Source organism: Gymnodraco acuticeps, unplaced genomic scaffold, assembly GCF_902827175.1.
Source record: "Gymnodraco acuticeps unplaced genomic scaffold, fGymAcu1.1, whole genome shotgun sequence".
NCBI classification, from domain to species: Eukaryota; Metazoa; Chordata; class Actinopteri; order Perciformes; family Bathydraconidae; genus Gymnodraco; species Gymnodraco acuticeps.
This window is the reverse complement of record NW_022990266.1, coordinates 134,641-154,865: the sequence shown is the minus strand read 5'-3', so window position 1 is coordinate 154,865 and position 20,225 is coordinate 134,641. Positions and strand designations below refer to the sequence as shown.

Below are 20,225 nucleotides of genomic sequence, written 5' to 3'. Positions count from 1 at the left end.
CATTTTGTCTGTGAGCTGCGGGCGCCAGATAAGCCAACATCCCCCACTTTCATCACTTACAGCGCCCATCGTACAGGGCAAATGAAAAGTGTAACCGGGGTGAATAGGGTGTTACATTTACTTAATTGTGAATATTGTTACATCAAGGCCGAAAATTAGGATGAGCCCCAACGGTCAAAATGTTTGTTTCCCTCCCAGAGCTGCCAGCTCAGCGCCTCCACAGATCTGGCGCCCTAGGCGAACATCTAGCCAGTGCTACGGGCCGGCCCTGAGTTCATATGCAACTCGCAAATATCTTTCTCTCTCTCCTCTCTCCTCTATTTTCTCTTCTCCCTTCTCTCTCTCCCTCTCTCCCTCTCTCTCAATGTTGGTATGCAAATGCGCTTTGTTTCAAATGACCCGGTGCTCTTTTTTTGGCGGAGGTGCGCATGCGCTCTAAGTTCAGGGAGAGCTTGATTTGTGAGCAGAGCATGCAGTTTAAATGCATTTTTGTAAAGACCTGGTCCACTCGTGATGTCGATAGGCAGTGACTGTGTGTGTTAGTGAGAGGGAGAGAAAGCCATAGAAGAGCAAGAAAAGTATAAAGCTCAACTTCTGGCTGAGGCTGGCTGCGTACAAAAGATTACACTATTACAACAATTTGTACTGGATATTTACGATATAGGATTCGAGACATCCTCCGTAAAGCAAGCGGCAATACTTTGATGAAATACATTGCCCAGCCGTATCATGTGGTAGACACCAAAGGTCTCAGTCAGATCCATGTATGCAGACTGTTTAAGAACCTCATGATTATCAAGTGTGCTCTCAGATCAGATATCTAGAGTTTCTTTCTGGCCTTTACCCGTGTTGTTTGACATGACATCACAAGATCTGCGGACAGCAATGGTCTAGCAGCAGACTGGTAGACATACAGAACAACATTCCCAACTGCAACAGGCTGTTATTATGAGACAGGAATCTCTGCATTACTGAGTCTTCTTCATCTATCAATCACATAATTGTTTAGTTATTTCCCCCCCAATTGATCATCTTGTCCGTAAAACCTCAGGAAATGATGAGAAATGCCCATCATTATTTCCTGAAGCCCAAAGTGATGTCATCAAATTGCATGTTTTGCCCACAAGTCTCCCCTAGGGGAAAGGTGACTTTATGGTAATTACAGGCAATTTGGTGCGAAAATCATGCATTCATTTAGCCTATTCTTTAAGTAGTTTATGTAAATGTATAACACAAAATAAATCTCTGTGCTCCCAGCTTTCAGATTCTGAACACCACTTCCATAGTACATACACTGCTGACCTGCAGTATCCTCCTAAGATCCCCTACCCTTCCATTAAAAAACACTCAAATAGGTTCAAGGGTATCTAAAACTCAATACTTATATAATGTATTTGATGTTTAGTCCATGAATATGACTACATTTATTTTAGTATGGGGCACTTCTTTGCTGAATCTGGCTCCCTCATTAGTCTGAATTAACAAATCTCTTATATTTGCTACTAAAGCAGGGTCAAGATTTCTTTGTACCAACTTCCAGAAGCTGCAACGTTAACTGCAGGACTTGAATATCATATCCATGAAAAATTACATTTGGCATAAAACCCTAACATGAAGCCTATTGAGTTTTCTGTTTATACTGTATTTACACTTCCAGGGAAAGATGTGATCCCATCTGCTGTCATTTACACCCACACAGAGTATTCATACTGAAAGTGGAAATGTTCTCTAGTAGTCTCTCCCATGATGGAACACTGTGTGTATTGTGTATATATGTTTGCCTCTGCTGTTATCCAAAGGCACCATCTTTCACAAACATGACTGATATTCGGCTTTTCTCAGTGGGACATGACAGGACAGAGCTCTGATCACTATCTGCTCCTGATGCCCTGATGCCTAACAAAGTCATGTATACACACTCTCTCACACACACACACACACAGACACACACCAGCTAGGCTGATAAGGAACAGTTGGAGGAGTTATGGGGCAGTGATTCATAGGCCCAATCCAAACCGCCCCTACACACTTCCAGTCCGTTGGCGTGTTGGCGTGGAGGATCCGCCACATTAAGAGCCCTTCCGATCCAACAAGTGTTGAGTAGGAGTGGGTTATCAAGCCCTCCAACAGCGAGTCTGCATTGGCCCTGGCTTCACAAAATATGTGCTTCCTCCCTGAACACCTGTGTCAGGATGTGTACAGATGGGGTGAACTATAACACTGGATCTGCTCCTCTGCTGTATCAGACTCACCGTCCTGCTCTCCTCCCGGCTGATGTTGGAGGGGTGGAGCTCCTGCACCGCCAGACACTGCTGCTCCATGTCGAAGCTCCACAGCCACTGACCCGGCTGCTGCCCCCGAGAGCACTGCGCCTGCAACACACACCTGCAGGGAGAACACACCATGTCTGTGAGCAGGCTCTCCATCTGTCTCTCACACTCTATTAAATGCCAATAAAGTCAACCTGAAGCATGAAATCCATCAATCCTACAGTGATTGTACAGCTGCACACCAACCGGATTGTTCACATGTTTTTCTAAATAGTTAGGATTTTCTAGTTTCCACTCAACTATTTACGTAAGGAAGGTGTACAAAAATGAACGTAAAAGATATACTGTGAGTACAGACTGTGTTGAAGCAAACAGAAATTGAAAGGATGAAAGGAGAGTAAACACATCCAGGTGGGGAGGCAGGAGGAGGAGGCCAGGTGTGGAGGCAGATGTGCAAACACACTCCCAGCAGAGCACACACGTTCCTTTAGGGTGACTTGGCAAAACACCATAACGGCAGCACAGAACTTTGGATTTCAGTGATATTCTTTGAACTAGCCGTGAGAAAATACATATTACTGACAGTAAACATTACACAGCAACACAAGGAGTTCATTTGGACTTGATTTTGCATTTTAGAATTCTTAAAAACACATAAACAAAAAGGCAATTCTGCTTAAAATAAAACTTTGAAGTCAAGATAAGTGTAAATAAAGCACTTCTGTACTTAAAAAAACAAGAAAAAACATTCTTTCTCTTGAATTATAATTCAAAAATAATGATTAACAATGATGCATTAACTTATTTGAATACATCTAGCTAGACTTGAAGGTGCTAATGCTAGCTACTGTTAGCAAACCTTAGACATATACAGTATACCTCACTGTGGCTGATTTTGCCACAACAGCCAAACCACTATTGTTTTTAAAGTGAAAGTGTGTGTGTGTCATTCTGTGTGTGTCTGTGGGCAGGTTGTTTCACCAGCATAGCGAATGTTGATTTAGAAAATGGCTGTGGTCTGAGCAACCAAGAGGTCATTTAAACGAGACTGAAACAAAACAAAAGTCAGAAAGGACAGTAAGCAGCAAATCTTTCATATTCCACCAGTGTCCACTCACTGATGTGTGTTTTAATTGTTATTTTAGTCATTTATATTTGTATCTATATATTTCATGCACGCCTCTTTTTTGTTGCTGTAACAATGTAAATGTCCCCTCTGTGTGATGTAACAAGGTATTCTGGTTCAGTCAGCCTGTAAAAACTGAAATGTCTTAACTAAGACATTTGGTTCATATATTCACATTTTCCTTAGGCAAGGCAAGTTTATTTATATAGCACTTTTCTGTACGCGACAATTCAAAGTGCTTTACAAAACAAATTAAAAGACTTAGGAGGAAGTGTTTCATTTTGATGATGATTTTGATGTCTTTTCATCAAGAGTTATCATCGCATTTAAGATGGTAATTTTTCTAATACTTAGACTCATGAGTAAATAACTTCAGAGTTAATACCATGGTGATCATGGTAAACTAAGCACCTGCATGCTTGTTAGCCAGTCCCCAACAAAGTTGTTTGCAGCCTGCCAGTAAACCCAAAGCAGAAGAAGAAGAAGTGACGTCAGCCGGCTTCATTTGCCTAATCTTCCCTCAGGGAACTTATTCCGGTGTGAACGCGATCGGCTCTTAGTTCCATGGGGGAACTAAGTGCTGGGAACTATGTGCTGGGAACTAAGTACGGCAAAGTATTTGGTGTGAAAGCGGCTAAGGTAGTTTGTGGTTGCTCTCACCTGCCCTCCAGGACACACCAGCCGCAGTAGGGGTCGTGTGCCAGCAGGCAGGAGTGGCAGTCTGGGTGCTGCTGGCATTCAGCCACGGGCCTCTTCTGCAGCTGGAAGCAGGACAACAAGCATGTTCAGTCGGGCAAAGCGTGCTCACTAAGCTCCCAGAAATCTGATTAAAAAGAATAGGTGGCCCACTTTTTCCACTGGAACAATGCAAAATGGAAATATGGTCATTAGACTAATCCTAACTACAGGCTGCTACTGGAAGAATAATTGGGGCAGAAACAGAAAAACAAATTCCTTCTCTTCAGCTTTGTAACGGCAATACAGAAAGGTCACATCTAGAATTCAAAACAGGAATGAAACTACAAGACTGCAACTACTGTAATGATGAAGTACCATGTTTTGAGTCATGATGAAGAGATGTTCCTCTTTCTGGTCCAGGATCAGGTCTGCCCCGATGGCTGTGTTCGGCTGAATGGAGATGACTGAAAACTCCTCCACTTCTCCGTTCGGCCCCAGAAACACCTGAGTTAAAGTACACATACATACACACCAAGGTTCAGACTACAGTATGTGATGATACATAGGACCGCTGAGTAAACATTTGCACTAAGCTGAAACTCAAATGCCTTTTGTTATGGCATAATTTCAAACAAAAACATAATAATAGAAAGCTTATTTATTTTTCCTCCTTGCCATCTTCAACACCTTGACATCACATTTGAAAGGACATTAACGGGGGCGGCAGTAGCACAGTCTGTAGGGACTTTGCTTGGGAACCCAAGGGAACTGCCCAGGTGTCATTGAGCAAGGCACCGAACTCCAAACTGCTCTCTGGCGTCAGAACACCGGTAGCCCTTTTGCTCTGCCACCTCTTCCTTAGTATTTCAGGGATTATGTGTGTAATTGTCAAATAACAGCAGATTGAAAACCTGAATTTCCCCTTGGGGACGGTTAAAGGGGATCTTAGTAAACATTTTACCATATCCATTTTAAGTAGGCTATAGTAAGAATTGTACTTGACACATGCTATGTGTTGAGTGTGAAAGGCAACAAATCCATCTCTATCGCAGCTGAGGAACAGTGTGTGATATGGAAAGAAACAAGCTAATAAGTAGATGTTGAGTTAGATGTTGTTATGGTATAAGTATAAGCAGCTCAATCTGAGAAAAACAGAACTCATTCAGTACTCCACTGATGTAGCACTGCACTCATTTGTATATAGCTGTGTCATATGTTAATGTTAATTTGTTATAATAGTTTTTTAAAATAGGTGTCCTAACAGTCCTGTTTTTACTGTATTTGGTGTTGCTACATATTCTTCTTTCTGTGTCTTTGTAAGCACCACATATACCAAAGCAAATTGTAAACCTACTTGGTAACAAACCGGTTCTGATTTGGCATGTTCAAAGTGTTCATGTTCACACAATGGAAAGTAAAACATAAAAAAGGATCCAAATTGATGCAGGAGAACCAGAGAGAATTCTTCTTCTTTGCCAATAGCGGCTAGCATAATAATAATAATAATAATACATTTTATTTCTATAGCGCTTTTCTTGAACCCAAAGACGCTTTACATTTGGGAGGGAGGGTAGACAAACAAAACAAAAACAAAGCCAAAAAGAAACAAAGAAACAAAACAGAAAAGCAGTCAGGAGGAAGTTGGTTGAGAGGGGGGGGGGCTTATGGATACAGAGTTGAAGAGGTGGGTTTTGAGGCGGGACTGGAACAGGGTGAGGGATTCAGACTCACGGAGGTCTTGGGGGAGGGAGTTCCAGAGCTTCGGGGCTGCCACAGAGAAGGCTCTATCCCCGAAGCTCCGGAGTTTGGCCTTGGGGATGGAAAGCAAACCGGCTGAGGTGGATCTGAGGGACCGGGGTGGTTGGTAGAGGATGAGGAGGTCAGTGAGGTAGGGGGGGGGGCCACATGGTGGAGGGCTTTGAAAGTGAGGACCAGGAGTTTGTAATGGATGCGGTGTGAAACGGGGAGCCAGTGGAGTTCTTTGAGGACCGGGGTGATGTGATGCCATGATTTGGTGTGGGTGAGGAGTCTGGCGGCTGCGTTCTGGACACGCTGGAGTCTACTGAGGGATGTAGTGCTGATGCCGTAGAGGAGTGAGTTGCAGTAGTCAAGGCGGGAGGAGATGAAGGCGTGAATGAGTCGCTCAGCTGCAGGGCGGGTGAGAGAGGGACGGAGTTTGGCAATATTGCGGAGGTGGAAAAATGAGGTTTTTACAACTTGACGGATGTGGGGCTCGAGGGAGAGGGTGGGGTCAAATATAACGCCAAGGTTGCGTGCCTGGGTGGAGGGGGAAACAGGGGTGCCATCAATGGTGACTGTCAGGTTGGGGGTTTTGCTGAGGGTGGATTTGGAGCCGATGAGGAGGAGTTCAGTTGTATTGCTGTTGAGTTTGAGGAAGTTGTGTTGCATCCAGGATTTTATTGCAGTCACACAGGATTCGATGTGGGTGAGGGGGGGGTTGTGGGGGGATTTGGATTTGGTGGAGGTAAATCTGTGTGTCGTCAGCGTAACAGTGAAAGTCCAGGTTGTATTGGCGGAGAATCTGACCAAGGGGGAGGATGTAGATGATGAAGAGGAGGGGGCCGAGTACTGAACCTTGGGGAACACCTTGGGTGAGCGTAGCCTGGAGCTGCTAGCTACAGAAAGATCAGCAGCGAGCCAACTCCACATGTTTTTACTTTTCATACCTGTAGTCAATACTGAGTCAAGTGGTATAACTCTGAAGATACCAACGCCTTTACAAAACTTAACACATACATACAGTTTAACTCCACGATTACCGTTAACATACTTTGATGTATACAATGAATGAACACTCCAGAACATAAAGAAAGATTCAGATTATTGTTCCCCAAAAAAAGGGGTTATTTTTTTCATCAACCACAAAACAAACTAGAAATGGAAGTGATGAAAGAAATATAACCAGATAAGAGGTCTTGCACGACAGGATGTTCAGCCAAATGTTGTACCAGAGGTCAGAGCCAGTACACAGCAGACAGCGTCAGTGAGCAGTCTGACTGGCTGTTGGACATGAAATGCTTGTTGCTGCACAAACCCCGCCTTCTTCCACCATGACACACTGAGCTGACCTGAACAAACATCATGGGATGGAGTCCTAGCTGCTCAGCACTGCATCTTAAAAGAATAGTTTTCAGACATTAGAAGGACCCTAAAAACATATTGGCTCCGCAGCTTAACTTAGTTTAGCCAATCACAGCTCATCCTTTCTACAGTCAAATTTTTTTTTTTAAATATTTGTTTTAACCCACAGACATGTCTAAGAAATACTTCCCACTCCCATCTGTCAGTACAAAAAAAACAATCTTTGGCTGACTGTAGACTGAACATGACAAACAGTTCCCATGATTTCAAAAAAGGCTAGGTATTAAACAAAAAACAATGATCCATTCGGCTCTTATCATTTAAATGTGGTTGCACACACCTTCCCATTTATACTCCTATTTTTTGGCCACAGTCTGGCCTGATCCCAGGTCTGTTAGAGTGGCACAGTAACGCTTCACGCTTGGCTGTACTGTTTCCACATATCTTGTGTGAATGTCAACAAAGCTTTGGAATGCAGATACAGATGGCAGATAAGAACTAGAAGAAGATGTTAGGTTTATTTTCCACTTGAGGAAACACTGGACGTTGACCTGACAGAAGAGCCGACAGCAAGCTGTGATTTATTGTGAGAATGAGACAGCACACAAAGTGTAATCCAGAGAGGAGCTGCTGTAATCAGCGGGGAAATAAGTGTGACTCTCCAACAACAACAACAAGCACAGAGTACATTTAATACTCAAATACAGGGAAACAATGGCCACTGTACTCCCTTTATGTGCACTCGGGTACACATCGTGTAGAATCCAACTGTACCAAAACACGAACGTGGACTGTTTCTAACTCAAGTAGCATTTTTCAACATCACTGCTCTTCAAAAAAAATCTGCATCAGTGGCAAGCACGCTAATCTCATCCACTGAACTCTATGGCTCTGGATCATTATTTTTCTTTAAATAAAGACAATTATCCTTCTCTCTGAACTTAACATTATACAAGACTTCAACGCGGACATATTTGAATATCAATGTATACGTTTTTTATAGTTTATTTCTGTGTCACTTTGATTATAACAACCACTAGAGGGCATATGCTGACTGTGAAAGAAGAAAAGAAAGAAAGAAAGAGAGAGAGAGAAAGAAAGAAAGAAAGAGAGAGAGAAAGATCATTTTACACATAGAGTACATGAGGTGATGAGTTAGGGAGCTAACAGAGTTTGAATTGACGGTTCCTCTGAGGAGGACACACTGACAAAGGTTCCATTAATGACGGTGACATGGACAAGCACACTGTGTGCTGCCATGACCCATAGCTCTGCATCATTCTCAATGAGTCTCTGTGTCAGGAAGTGCATGCGTCTGCCAGTCAGCGATGACAGTGCACATCACAAGTACGGAGCTCCGCGCTCTGGCTTGGTGTTAGGCTGCCTCTGTGACGAATCTGTGTAGAAATACATTAATGGCCATCATTGTGCTATTTCTGCATGTGCAGGAGGCCTCTGCCACAGGCCACCATTGACAAAAAATGACACAAAGAGCATACTGTGTGGAGGTGAGCTCTTAGTAAACTCCTCATTTCAAGGGGCCGACCCCGACTCACCACTTAGTCCAGGAGCTAATAATCTAAGTATATATATATAATATATAAACAAGCACAACTCCTGTGTGCTTTTATGCTTCCCAATTGTTACACATGCTCAGCTGACCTCTTCTATTCTCAACATATATGTCTGTTCTCTCTTTGATTGGCTCTGATTTCCTTCTAGAGCAGGACATTCCTTGTCTCCTTCACTGAGACTCCCTCTGACCCCGCAGAGACACGGCCGTGCATGACCCCCCCGACAGCCATGTTGAGGACGATGTCATTTCAAAGGAGCTTCACATGATCCAGCCACAGAGGGGACGCTTCCAGGCTGTCCACCATGAGGGACAGACAGTACTGTTCAGCATGCGGCCAACAGGGACGCCCTATAGAACAGGGTCAGCTTCTGTTACACAGGGAGAAGTTACAATTTACTACTTCCTGTATTCCATAATGGCACTAAACCACAAAAAAGCAATATTGTCCACTCTCACTTCCATAATGGCGGTTGGTGTCAACCAAAATCTAATTTGATAGACTTTAAAAAGACTGAATCTATTAGTACTGATTTACATTTGGTGTAACCAGGTGTCGCTTACCGAAGAAAAAAAACACCTCAAAGAAATATAAACCAAAAAGATGCAACATTTATATAAATAAAATAAGGTAAATATAGTGTGAGAGGTAAGTTAAGAAACTTTAGCATTCAAATATCTGCCAACAATATTTTAGTACATTTTCCTCCTAAATAGACCAAGCATTTTTAACATGCAGGTCAAGTGGCATCTAAATCCAGTGGGCCGCCATAAGCATAATTCATATAAAACATCATAAGGTAAGGGTCAAAAGAACCTTGCTACACTTAGAACACCATAGGCACTGATTGACCAGGCTCTGATGTTTTTTTCAGAGGTCAATGTTCTGATCGTTGTCTGAATGTTGAATTCTTGAGTCTACCACAATGTGAGTCAACTCTCTGCTCCTGACATTATGTCTGGCTCGCTGAGTTCCTCCTGCCAGCCTGTGCACACTGAGTCTGTTGAATGGCTCATGAATGCAGAGCAGCGTGGAGGTGACAGTGTGGAGTTCATGTGGATGTTTGCTGTGTGGTCTGTTACCCAAATACAACTCAAAATGCTGATAAATGCATTCATACATCACCTTATTTGCTTTTCTACCACTCAAATTCATACACTGATCTTATCTAAAGCTTTCTCACACACATAAATGATTAAGCACCTCTACCCAAGTAGTCGAGTAGGCCAGAATATTACTTCATATCTCCAGCAATAACAGACTCTGCATAACATCACAGTAGAGTGTGTGTGTGTGTGTGTGTGTGTGTGTGTGTGTGTGTGTGTGTGTGTGTGGAAACAAATTGGAATGCAAGCTGACAACCTGGGTGTTTCTCAATGTCGAGGAGGCTTGCATGGTAGCATATGTAGGTCTCCGAGTCACTTGCTTCAGAAGCGAGGCAAGAATCCTTCCTAACCTCGGAAAACGAAGAATTGTGGAACAGGCTAATAGGTGTGCGTCATATGCGAGGCCCCGCCTTAAATGGAGCGCGATTTCCGCAAAAGATTTGGAAATTGGTCCGTGCGCAAAGCATTGTGGGGATTTTAAGACCGCGGAGTCTACACATGTGCAGCCTCGAAATTTCCCGCAACGAAGTATGCCGGCCTCGGTAGAATTCCAAGTATCCTGGACATTGGAACAGTCCTTCGGCCGGACTCAATGACGTAGTATCCTTGAAATAGTGGCTCTGGAGGAACCTTCCTCGACATTGAGAAACACCCCCTGTCTGTGCAAGTCTTACACTCACAGATTGTGATTTGATTGGGGTCTTACAATCACAACAATAAGAGCAGACACACTTCGACCATGACATTAAGGAGCATGGGAACACTGGAGTTGTTGTCTTTTTTGTTAACAACCACCATTGCAGCTGAAAATGTATCCGTCGTGACTCAGTCACAAATCATGTTCCCAGACGAGCTGATGTATTGAAGTTTTGTAGCCAAGGGTTACGAGTTACGAATGTTAGAAAATAACGAGGAGGCTTGTTTTTCCAAACCAAGAAGGCAAACTCATATTCTGCCACATTAGGACTGCATGACATATCATTAAGCATCAACATGTTTGCATTCATCATCAATTATATCCATATCACCATAGTATATGAAGCGCAACATTATTCTTAATGTTGCTTACAAAGTGGACAAGATTGATTCATTACGTTTTATAATTTACAAAATATAGGGTACAACTATTCTTCTTCTTATTGCATAACATGTATATTTTAGGCACACAGCTACACTCCTTACATTTTCAAAAATAAAGCCCCATAGCAACCAAAAATCATAATATTAAAAATCATAATTTATCATAAACGTGCGACGATAAGTCAACTTATCGCCAGAACTGACGACTATTGGTGGAATAGAAAAATCTTTAGCCTTTAGCATTGTAAGACAAATAAATGAATTTGATAATATTACAGATTTTCGGAGTATGAACATTGTGGGAAATATTGAGGAAAAAGTATACAACTCAACAAAATATATAAATAAATGATGGTAATATAAAGTGAGATCTTAAGTTACCTTGTGCAGGTTCCCTTTGGAGTCTCCCAGGAAGGCGATGGTATGTCCCGCCCTCACGCTGACAGCCACAGCAGTGAGACGGGCGGACGGACTGTCCAATATGGTCTCTGCTTCCACGGCCGTCCTGCTGGCCATCGGGCTGGGGGTGTGGTCCGAGCCGCAGGGGTACGCTTCCAGAGTGTTCTGATAGAGGAACACAGGTTAAATAACAAAAGAATATATAAAATGCATCCTATACCATATGAAATGTAAACAAACTATGATTTGATTGTGGGGAGAAGCCTCTTTCAAGTCATTTGTTTTCAAATGTTCAGCATGAAAGTCAGCAGTGTTTTCCCTGTGGTTATTAAAACCCTGCCGAATGTATTGTGGCGGGGTTAGGGTTTGACATGTACTTCCTGCTTTAAAGCTTACAGACAATTTGTTTTTGCTTCCACAGTCTGGCAGAAGGGAGTCTTTGCTCTGGCTGCAGGCCGTGTTGTTTTTTGTTCCGGGCAAGTAGAGGCAATGAACTTGAGAGCTGAGCCTGTTGAAGGCTGCTTGTTTTGATGGATTGCATGAAGATGGCCGGTGTGTTGCTATGAATGGATCTGAGGTAACAGAGACTATTTATATGCAGCAGGAAACTGTTCAACATCAAACTGCTGTAATAACAAAGTGTCCACATGTTAGTGCATATTGATAACGTTTATAGAGCCGTTTAGTCTATATTATGGGAACCTAACCATTAGGAGAGAACACACAAGGGTGACTTGCATGCTAAGAATAGCCTAAATTACATTTTGACTTCTAAAATAGTTATGAAGTTATGTCTGGGAACAGGGCCGCTTAGCGTGTCACTGAGAGGCTGTGATTACACTGTACTGAGTGACACACGCAGGCTGCAACCATATGGACATCCAGCACATACACTGAGGGCAGTAATAACTAGAGTTGCATTTAGGCCACTAATATTTCTTTTGAGTCCTGAATCCTGACCACCAATAACAAAGCATGTTCCACACGGCTCAGCGTTTGCGTGAGAGTCTGTCCTCGGTGCAGATGGGCTGTCCTGGCAAACCATGAACAGGGATGAAGCTGCTTTGCTGTTTGTGTGCAAGGATCCAATTGAGCTTTCAAATCTTAATGACACTGTAAATCTCTCTGCAGATCCAAGTATTTCATAACAGTCTCCCTCTTTGTTTTGATTCCCTTTTTTACTTTCAAAAAGCATATCATTCCTGTCCACTTCCTAGCTCCCATTTTCATATTCTTTCCCTCCTGCTCTGCTGTTCATCTGTATCCCTTCATTAATGTGTTTGTCTCTTTCTCCTTCAGAGCCTTGTCTCTTCCCGCTGTGTCTTTATCCGTCCTTGTCAGGCCTTGTTAAACATTACCCTCAACCCCACCCCACTAATTATGGCTAATGCCGCCGATCGATGGCTCCCTGTCCAGCAATCCTATTAAATGACACTACCTTCTCCCCTACAGCCAATCAGTGTGCGGCTGCACAGGTTGAGGGGTCAGTGCTGCTATGTGTCCTAAACACAGGAGGATGTGCTAACCCAATGTGCATTCAAATGCAGTTTACATGCAGAATTCACGTGTACATGAACACAGCATATACAAACAGGATTCCCAGAGTTCCTCTAATCACAGGGTCAATCTAATTAGGTCCCTCCTCCACAGCATTACAACTGGCTGTTACAAAGAGTCAGATAAAAGTCATCCTCACTGATACAAATGACACTTTGCTGGAATTGGACAGATGAAAGGCACAAGATTTGTTTTGGTATAGTAATCAAAGGGGGAAAATCACTCTAAAAAAGTAATAATGATGTTTATCTTCAAAACATAAATATCTCAAAATCCTAATTGTGTTCACTGTTTGAATGCTGCCAGGGAAGACAACTTATTTGTCTTTATTTTAATTGTATTACTAATGTGTGCTTTTTCTTAACATGTATTATTTTTAGGGCTGTCAAACGATTCAAATGCTTAATCAGATTAATCACAGCTTTAAAATGAATTAATCAGATTAATCACCATTTGAACTATGTCCAAAATATGCCATTTCTTTATGTATATTGTTGTGGGAATGGAAAGATAAATGAAAGAAGGCGGATATATCCATTTAACATACGGTATGTATGTTTATTATAACATTTTTCTGCGTGTCAAAATGAAAGACAGCCCACACACCTATCAATCATCAAACCGTGGGGTCTTAATTCATTACGGGTTGATTTCTATCAACACGTAATGTTGTATCGATGTATATAATGTACTACCGCAAAAGTATTCTCCGTCGAGACTTCCTGCAACAACACCACGCCGTTATCTTGATTCTGATTGGCCAGAAGACATTATCAAAGATGTTTTATTGAGAAGACGATCACTACGTGACAAAAGTTTTCAAAACCGTTTCTGGTCTTCGGTATTTCCAGACAAGTGGCTACTGAAATCAATCTTACTAACTGCTGTCTGTGCAATTTACTCTGCGCGAGTTGATGGACTTTATTTTGCTTACTTTAACATCATTGTTCATGGTGGGGCTAAGCCATTTCTTGGTATGGGTGTAGCCTACCCCAGCCATACCCAGGCGCTGCCACTGGTGGGATGTATGGGGCGGGCCATTCTGCACATGCGTTAAGTGCGTTAAATATTTTAACGCAATTAATTCAAAAAATTAATTACCACCGTTAACGCGATAATTTTGACAGCATTAATTATTATCTACCTTTTTTACCTGCTGTGTCACTTTTGATGTATTGCTGTAAATGTCCCCGCTGCTGGACTAATAAATGAGCTCTCATTTCTGATTTCTAACAACTGAATGACAGGCAACACAGAAACAAGCATTCCATCCAGACTCACCTCTGGCAGGTTGGCACAGTTGGATTTGACTTCATACTCGATGTAGGCTGCCTCCAGTCCCAATTCTTTACCCATCTGTGTGTAGCACAAGTCTCTGGTGGAGTTAATCCTGAGGTCCACATCTTCCAGGTTAAACATGCAGAGGGCAGAGTCCTCACTTGGTTGACTAGATGAAGCCGAACGAGTGGAGAAGACACCAAGAAGAACTTCTGATCCCTGACTGTCTGTACCGTCCTGGGTGATCCCGAGCTGGACAGCTTGCAAGAGGTTGTAAACTTTCCCTGCCCTGGAACGGCATGTCAAGGGAACTTCCACGTATGAGTAATAGGCCTGGTCGTCCAAACAGACACGGGACACGTAGGTGCGGTACTCGCGTGACTGTGACTTTAGGTCCCGTCTGTAGAAGAGGAAGTACACGTGGTGACGGTGGGCAAAGGATGCTACAAAATGATGGTCGTATTCTGAGAGACGGCCAGCCACAGCCAACTTAGCGGTCTCCTCGTAAGAGAAGACTGAACCCTGGGCAAGGTTTCGCGTGGAAATGGGTGGGTGGCTGCTAGTGTAACCCCGCCCCACAAACAGTACTGGCTGCCTATCAGGATGAGAGCGAACAACCAGTCCCACAGTGCTGACGTTTGGGTGGTTAGCTGCTACGTATTGAGTATCTACTGGCCTCTCTGTAGAGAAAAGTACCAGATTCACTGAGTCCAGACTTCGTTTCTGGCAGATCCCTTGGTTGACGCTCCCACAGGTAATAAGTTCCATGGAGTACGGGTCCACCAGCAGGAGCTTGTTGTGGTTGCTGGTGAGCTTAGCCTGAGGGCAGTTGCTGTCGGTTACAGGAGGTAAGCATTCCCTGCTGTCTATGACAGGTCCCGTGTCCTCCTGAAGTTCAGGTTGCAGGAATCGATCCAACTGGAACAGGTGATCCCGGGCCCCGATGTAGACCAGACCCACAATGGGGTCTGGATGCAGGGCCAAGTGCTCGAACAGAGTGTCATTCCTGATGAAGGTGGGATAAAGACTGGAGGGGGAAGAGTCTGATGCTTCAACAACACCTCTAGGTACTGAGATGAAGGGCCAGCCGGCGGCTAGCAGCAGGAGAGTCAGCAGTGTTTGGACTGCTAACACCGAAAGACGACACCCCATCCCAGGAGGCATGGCAGCAGAGCTAAGGGACAGAAGAGAGGACAGGATGTCAAAGAGATGTCGCTGTTCACTACAAAAAGTGGTTTTTATGGATGGTTTCCATGTCATAGACCCCCAAACTGATGCTATGGATCCCAATACAATCAGACATTTTGTTGCAGAAACAGTTTCTTGTTGAATTATTATTCATTTCTGTTTCGATTATTTATATTGTGCCAGAGTCTCACTTGACGCCGCTCCACAACAGTATAGTGTTTTTTGACCTTGTCCTTCATGCTGTGTTCCTATAACTCAGGGGTGGGGAACCTCCGGCCCCCGGGCCGTATACGGCCCGTGAGACCATTTGGTGTGGCCCTCGAGGTAATTCATAAACACAAGCAAAAAAGAACAAAATTAAAGAAATCTAGACCGCAAAATAATTAAACAAGTGAGTGCCTGTTTTTCCAGGCCAAGGTCAGGGTCCTTGAACACAACACAAGCCTAACGTGTCATCACGTGGTATATGTCTCGTCTGACAGGGGTGTAGTTCTGACGGGGAGCACCAGAACGCAGCTCCGCTCCGGCACTTCCAAAAATTGCAGTACCCATAAGGAGCCGTACACATGCCGCAGTTTCTGCGTGGCTGTGTCTTTAGTTGAAAGCCCAGTGGCGATCTGTCATACTGATGTCAATAACTTTGTTGTTATTAGCATCTGGTTAGCTAGCTATGCTAACGAATATAAGAAGCTTTTTCTACAACCAGTGAGGTAAAGGCACATCTTGATCATTATAGCTATAAAAAAATAAGAGAATAAAGTAAACACGTATAAAATACTATATGACAGTAAAAAAAAGTTGTTATTAATAAACAAGAATACAGTTTGAAAGGAGAGTGATTTGTAAAATATCCATAAAGAAAAATAAAATCTGTTTCATCTGGGTGTTGAGAGATGTTTCCATAGATCTCCTCATGTTGCTCTCAAAGTGCACCAGATTGATGCTTTTAACTTCAACATTTAAAAAAAAATCTTCCCGGGGGAGCAAGCCCCCCTGGACCCCCCTAGAGGAGGTTAGGTCCCCCCCACTTAAATCATGTTCACATGGATAGGAGTCTAAATACATTTGCACACATCGTGTGTCCATATCTTTCTGTTTGGGTGGTCATGCCACAACTCTGCACATGCATGCGTGAGTCATGAAGATATCTGGATTAAGATGTTGCTTTTTCTGTGCACAGCATGAAAGAAAGGTGAAATGAGTGGGCTGTGATTTTAGTTTTTTTAAGCAGAGGTCAATAATTTGTACGGCCCTCGGAGGATGTTGAAAACATTGAAATGGCCCTTGAGAGGAAAAAGGTTCCCCACCCCTGCTATAACTAGTTATCTAATGCTGGCCTCGAACCCCTCCCTGCTGGGGCCATTTTGTCAATGCCTCATTAGGCAATTAAAGTGTCATGAACTCTGAGAGACATGGTAGATAACATGCTGGACTCAACCAATCATAATCTACCATTGTACGTGACCCGTTTAAGGCTCATTGGTAAGCAGGCAGGAAATACCAGACTAGTACGGTTTAATTGGCAGTACAAAAGACATCATTCCTCATTACAGCTATGCGTGGTTAAAGTCCCTGTGAGCTTAGAAGTCAACAACATACAGTCAAGCTAGGCAAGGCAATGGTGGGTGGATTACACCAGACGTTATCAGGTGAATAACATCTAGCATTTAGTAAAAAAAAGAACAGAATCACTTGAGTTTCTATAGAGAAAGTCTGGTAGATAAAGCCTCTAAACTGTGAGATATAAAACCACACTGATGGATCTACTTCACCTAACCCAACAATCCAGGTAACAAAAAGGTACCAGTGTGTATTCAGTCTCTATAATGCACTGAACAGTACATGGGCGAAGCAAACTTATCCACTTTCACTAAGTGGTCCTAGAAAAAGGGTACTAACTTGTACTTTTGACCTTTTTGATCTGTCTGTCAGTTCTTTCTGCAGATTCACAGTGTAAGAATAACTAATTAAACTATTGGAAGACAAGAAGACATTCTTTTTTGTAACTATGCCTAAACCAATTGACATCCAACTAAAAAGACCTCTGGAGGATACCTCAAGCTAAGTAATTAGGTCAATCTGGGACATTGGATCCTCACCATTGGTTTCCAGCGGTGTCTCACAGAGGCATGTCCCCTCTTGACCACCCAGCAACTTGGGTTAAACACATCCTTCTGAACACAACCTGCAAAAAAGGGGAAGGACAATATACATCAGCACAAATCTTTTGGATACTCAGTGGCAATTTAAAAGAGACGGCATATGATTAACGGAGCGTCCACACTACAGCTTCAAAAAAAGCTTGGAGTTGGGTGTGTCTGAAGCTTGGGGATTTTATTCGAGCAACGCGACCAACAACCAATCACATGAATCTCCCGCCCCCGACATACAAAGCAAAAAACTCCGGGGATTTTATGCGAGCAATATATATATATATATATATACTCCCCAAACAGGCGAAAACCTACCAGTTTCACCCACTGTCTCTGCCACCTCCCTCCATGACTGGTTCTTCCGGTTTGTATCCCGGTAGGTGAAGAGGGTCTGGGGTCATACAAAACCGGGTGATTTGCTACGGCGATAATTAGTTTCTCCTCCATCTTTTTTTGAAATATAGAAATCAACGGCGGGATATCTCTCCCAGCTTAGACGCGGTTTGATTGGCTAGGGCTTGAGCTGTCAGATTTTCAGAAACGGGATTTGATTGGCTGGCGCTGGCTACTCCGGCGGAGACGGACCGCTATGCTACCCACAATTCAGTTCCGCGAAAAGCGAGGCAACGTGACGTCACCCCATTCAAAGTGAATGGGCAGACGCGTTGGAAACTGTTTTTAAAGCTGTCGACGCTGTAGTGTAGACGCAGCGTAAGGGTCACACAAGAAAATATTGTTGGTAGTTATTAACTGAAATTGCTAACTTTAGCTAACAGCACATTGACGACAGAACTCGATTAAAAAAGCATTTGCAAAGTGCCACTATTTGCCATGCAGCAATTAGCTTTGTTCATACATTCATGAAAACATAGATATCAAAAACGATATTACATTTCCCAAGGGCAATACTTTGGGCAGCTATATCCTATGCTAAGACCCCAGGTGTGATATGAAGCAGCAAGTGCAGAGATGAAAAACCTCGGCCATGAAGACATTACCACAAGCCTGAGTGTTTGCTACAAACACAGACCCCAATGGTCCAACACTTTGTATTTTCTTTTGCCTCTCTGCAGTCCACTAAGAGTCGTGGGAAGCTTGTAGCCATTGAAATTCCTGTCAGACCTGTGTGTGACTGACTACATCCGTTTTTGCGTGTAAAAGCCCCTCAGCAGAGGCCAAGTCGAGTAGTGTCAGTCCAAGAGGGCTTTCAGTACCGCACACACTCTGTACCAGCATTCAATCCTCCCTCATTGCTAGGATACAGGGAACAAAACCCTCTGGAGTCCCTGCCAGATAAATAAGTTGCTGTGAGGTAAAAGAAGATGGCATGAGAACCTTAAAAAGTGCACTCGTTTGAGCACTTGAACCTCTTGGCTAGCTGTTTCTTTGTGAAATACTATAATATTAAACAGTGAGTTATGACACTTCATTCTTTTTTTCACTCCATATACAGTAAATCCTCCTCTTCCCCTCCCTTTTATCCCCCTCTTTTTTCTATCCACCTCTCCTCCTCCTTCGCCTCCCAACACCATCACTGGTACAGAAGCAGGATTATCTCCTACGAGTTCAGGCAGATCTCCAGTAGGCTTATCCAAAGGGAGGTTAGGAAGAAAAGACACGCACACACAAACACTTTGTTGTGGCATCTCCTGTATGTGGTAATGGGGGTAAAGGCATGGCACAATGCCAACAATGAAACCCAAGGACACACAAAACAATATACCAGAGCACATTAAGTATGATCAGTGTGAGAAAAAGTTTTTAGAGAGTACTTGTCCATGGACAAGTGAGTTTGGAAATTTACTTGTCCGAATACCTTTTTCACTTGTCCAGAATGGACAAAAATTGGGGCCACTGAAATATTCTTCTTCGCCATCGTATTTTACATTTTACCACGGTTTTTACGACAGCGCTAACGTAAGTGAGCGGTAAGATTTGACTGCATCACACATAGGGTTGGGTATCGTTTGGATTTTAACGATTCCGGTTCTGCTTTTCGATTCCGGTTATTTTCGGTTCTCGATTCCGGTTCTTTGAGAGGATAAAAATAAGTCCCATGACAAACTGGGAGAAAAATATATTTATGAAAACATTAAGTCAAATCTGTATTCCTATTTACAAATCACTTCATACTGTTTAATTTCTTACGGTTATTGAATACAATTATATAAAAATAATCTCTGCATTGTTTAGTTATTTGTGTGGTGCAGTTTGAGAATGTACAATTGGCCCAGTCTCCTCTGATGTTACACTGCAACCTGCCTGTGAGACAGAGTTCAACCACACATGTCCAACACATAGGCCTAATAATAATAATAATAATAATAATACATTATATGTATAGCCTATAGGCCTAGCGCTTTTCTACAACTCAAAGACGCTTGCACGCTTACACATGTCCTGCAATACACATGCTGCAGCTGCCCAGCTGCTCACTGTTTGTAAAAGTAAATAAATAGTATTTTCATTTCAATAATGTACTTTCTATACCCTGCTTCATAAACAATACTGACATCCCTGTGCTCCTCCGAGTCTGGGGGTCCGGGGATGTGAGGACAGCGCGAGGACACAGACAGGGAGGCTGCTTCACTTCATAAAGGAAATGGCGGTCAATATTAACAACACAGGAGCTAAAACGCTTAATAACCTTCATTACGTGTTAGAGAAAGAACATAAGAAAGATGAGGCTGTTAAACGGGCAGCGGATCCGCTGT

At 43.1% G+C, this 20,225-nt stretch overlaps 1 protein-coding gene across 1 annotated transcript in view; it reads right to left on the bottom strand.

The window, feature by feature from the left end:
* Positions 1–20,225, bottom strand: part of plxnb1b (plexin b1b) — a 134,983-nt gene that overhangs the window by 47,148 nt on the left and 67,610 nt on the right. The window contains 5 exon segments of the mRNA XM_034220733.1: positions 2,253–2,385; positions 4,057–4,157; positions 4,450–4,578; positions 11,318–11,500; positions 14,174–15,344. Coding sequence (XP_034076624.1) covers positions 2,253–2,385; positions 4,057–4,157; positions 4,450–4,578; positions 11,318–11,500; positions 14,174–15,344 — 1,717 coding nt within the window.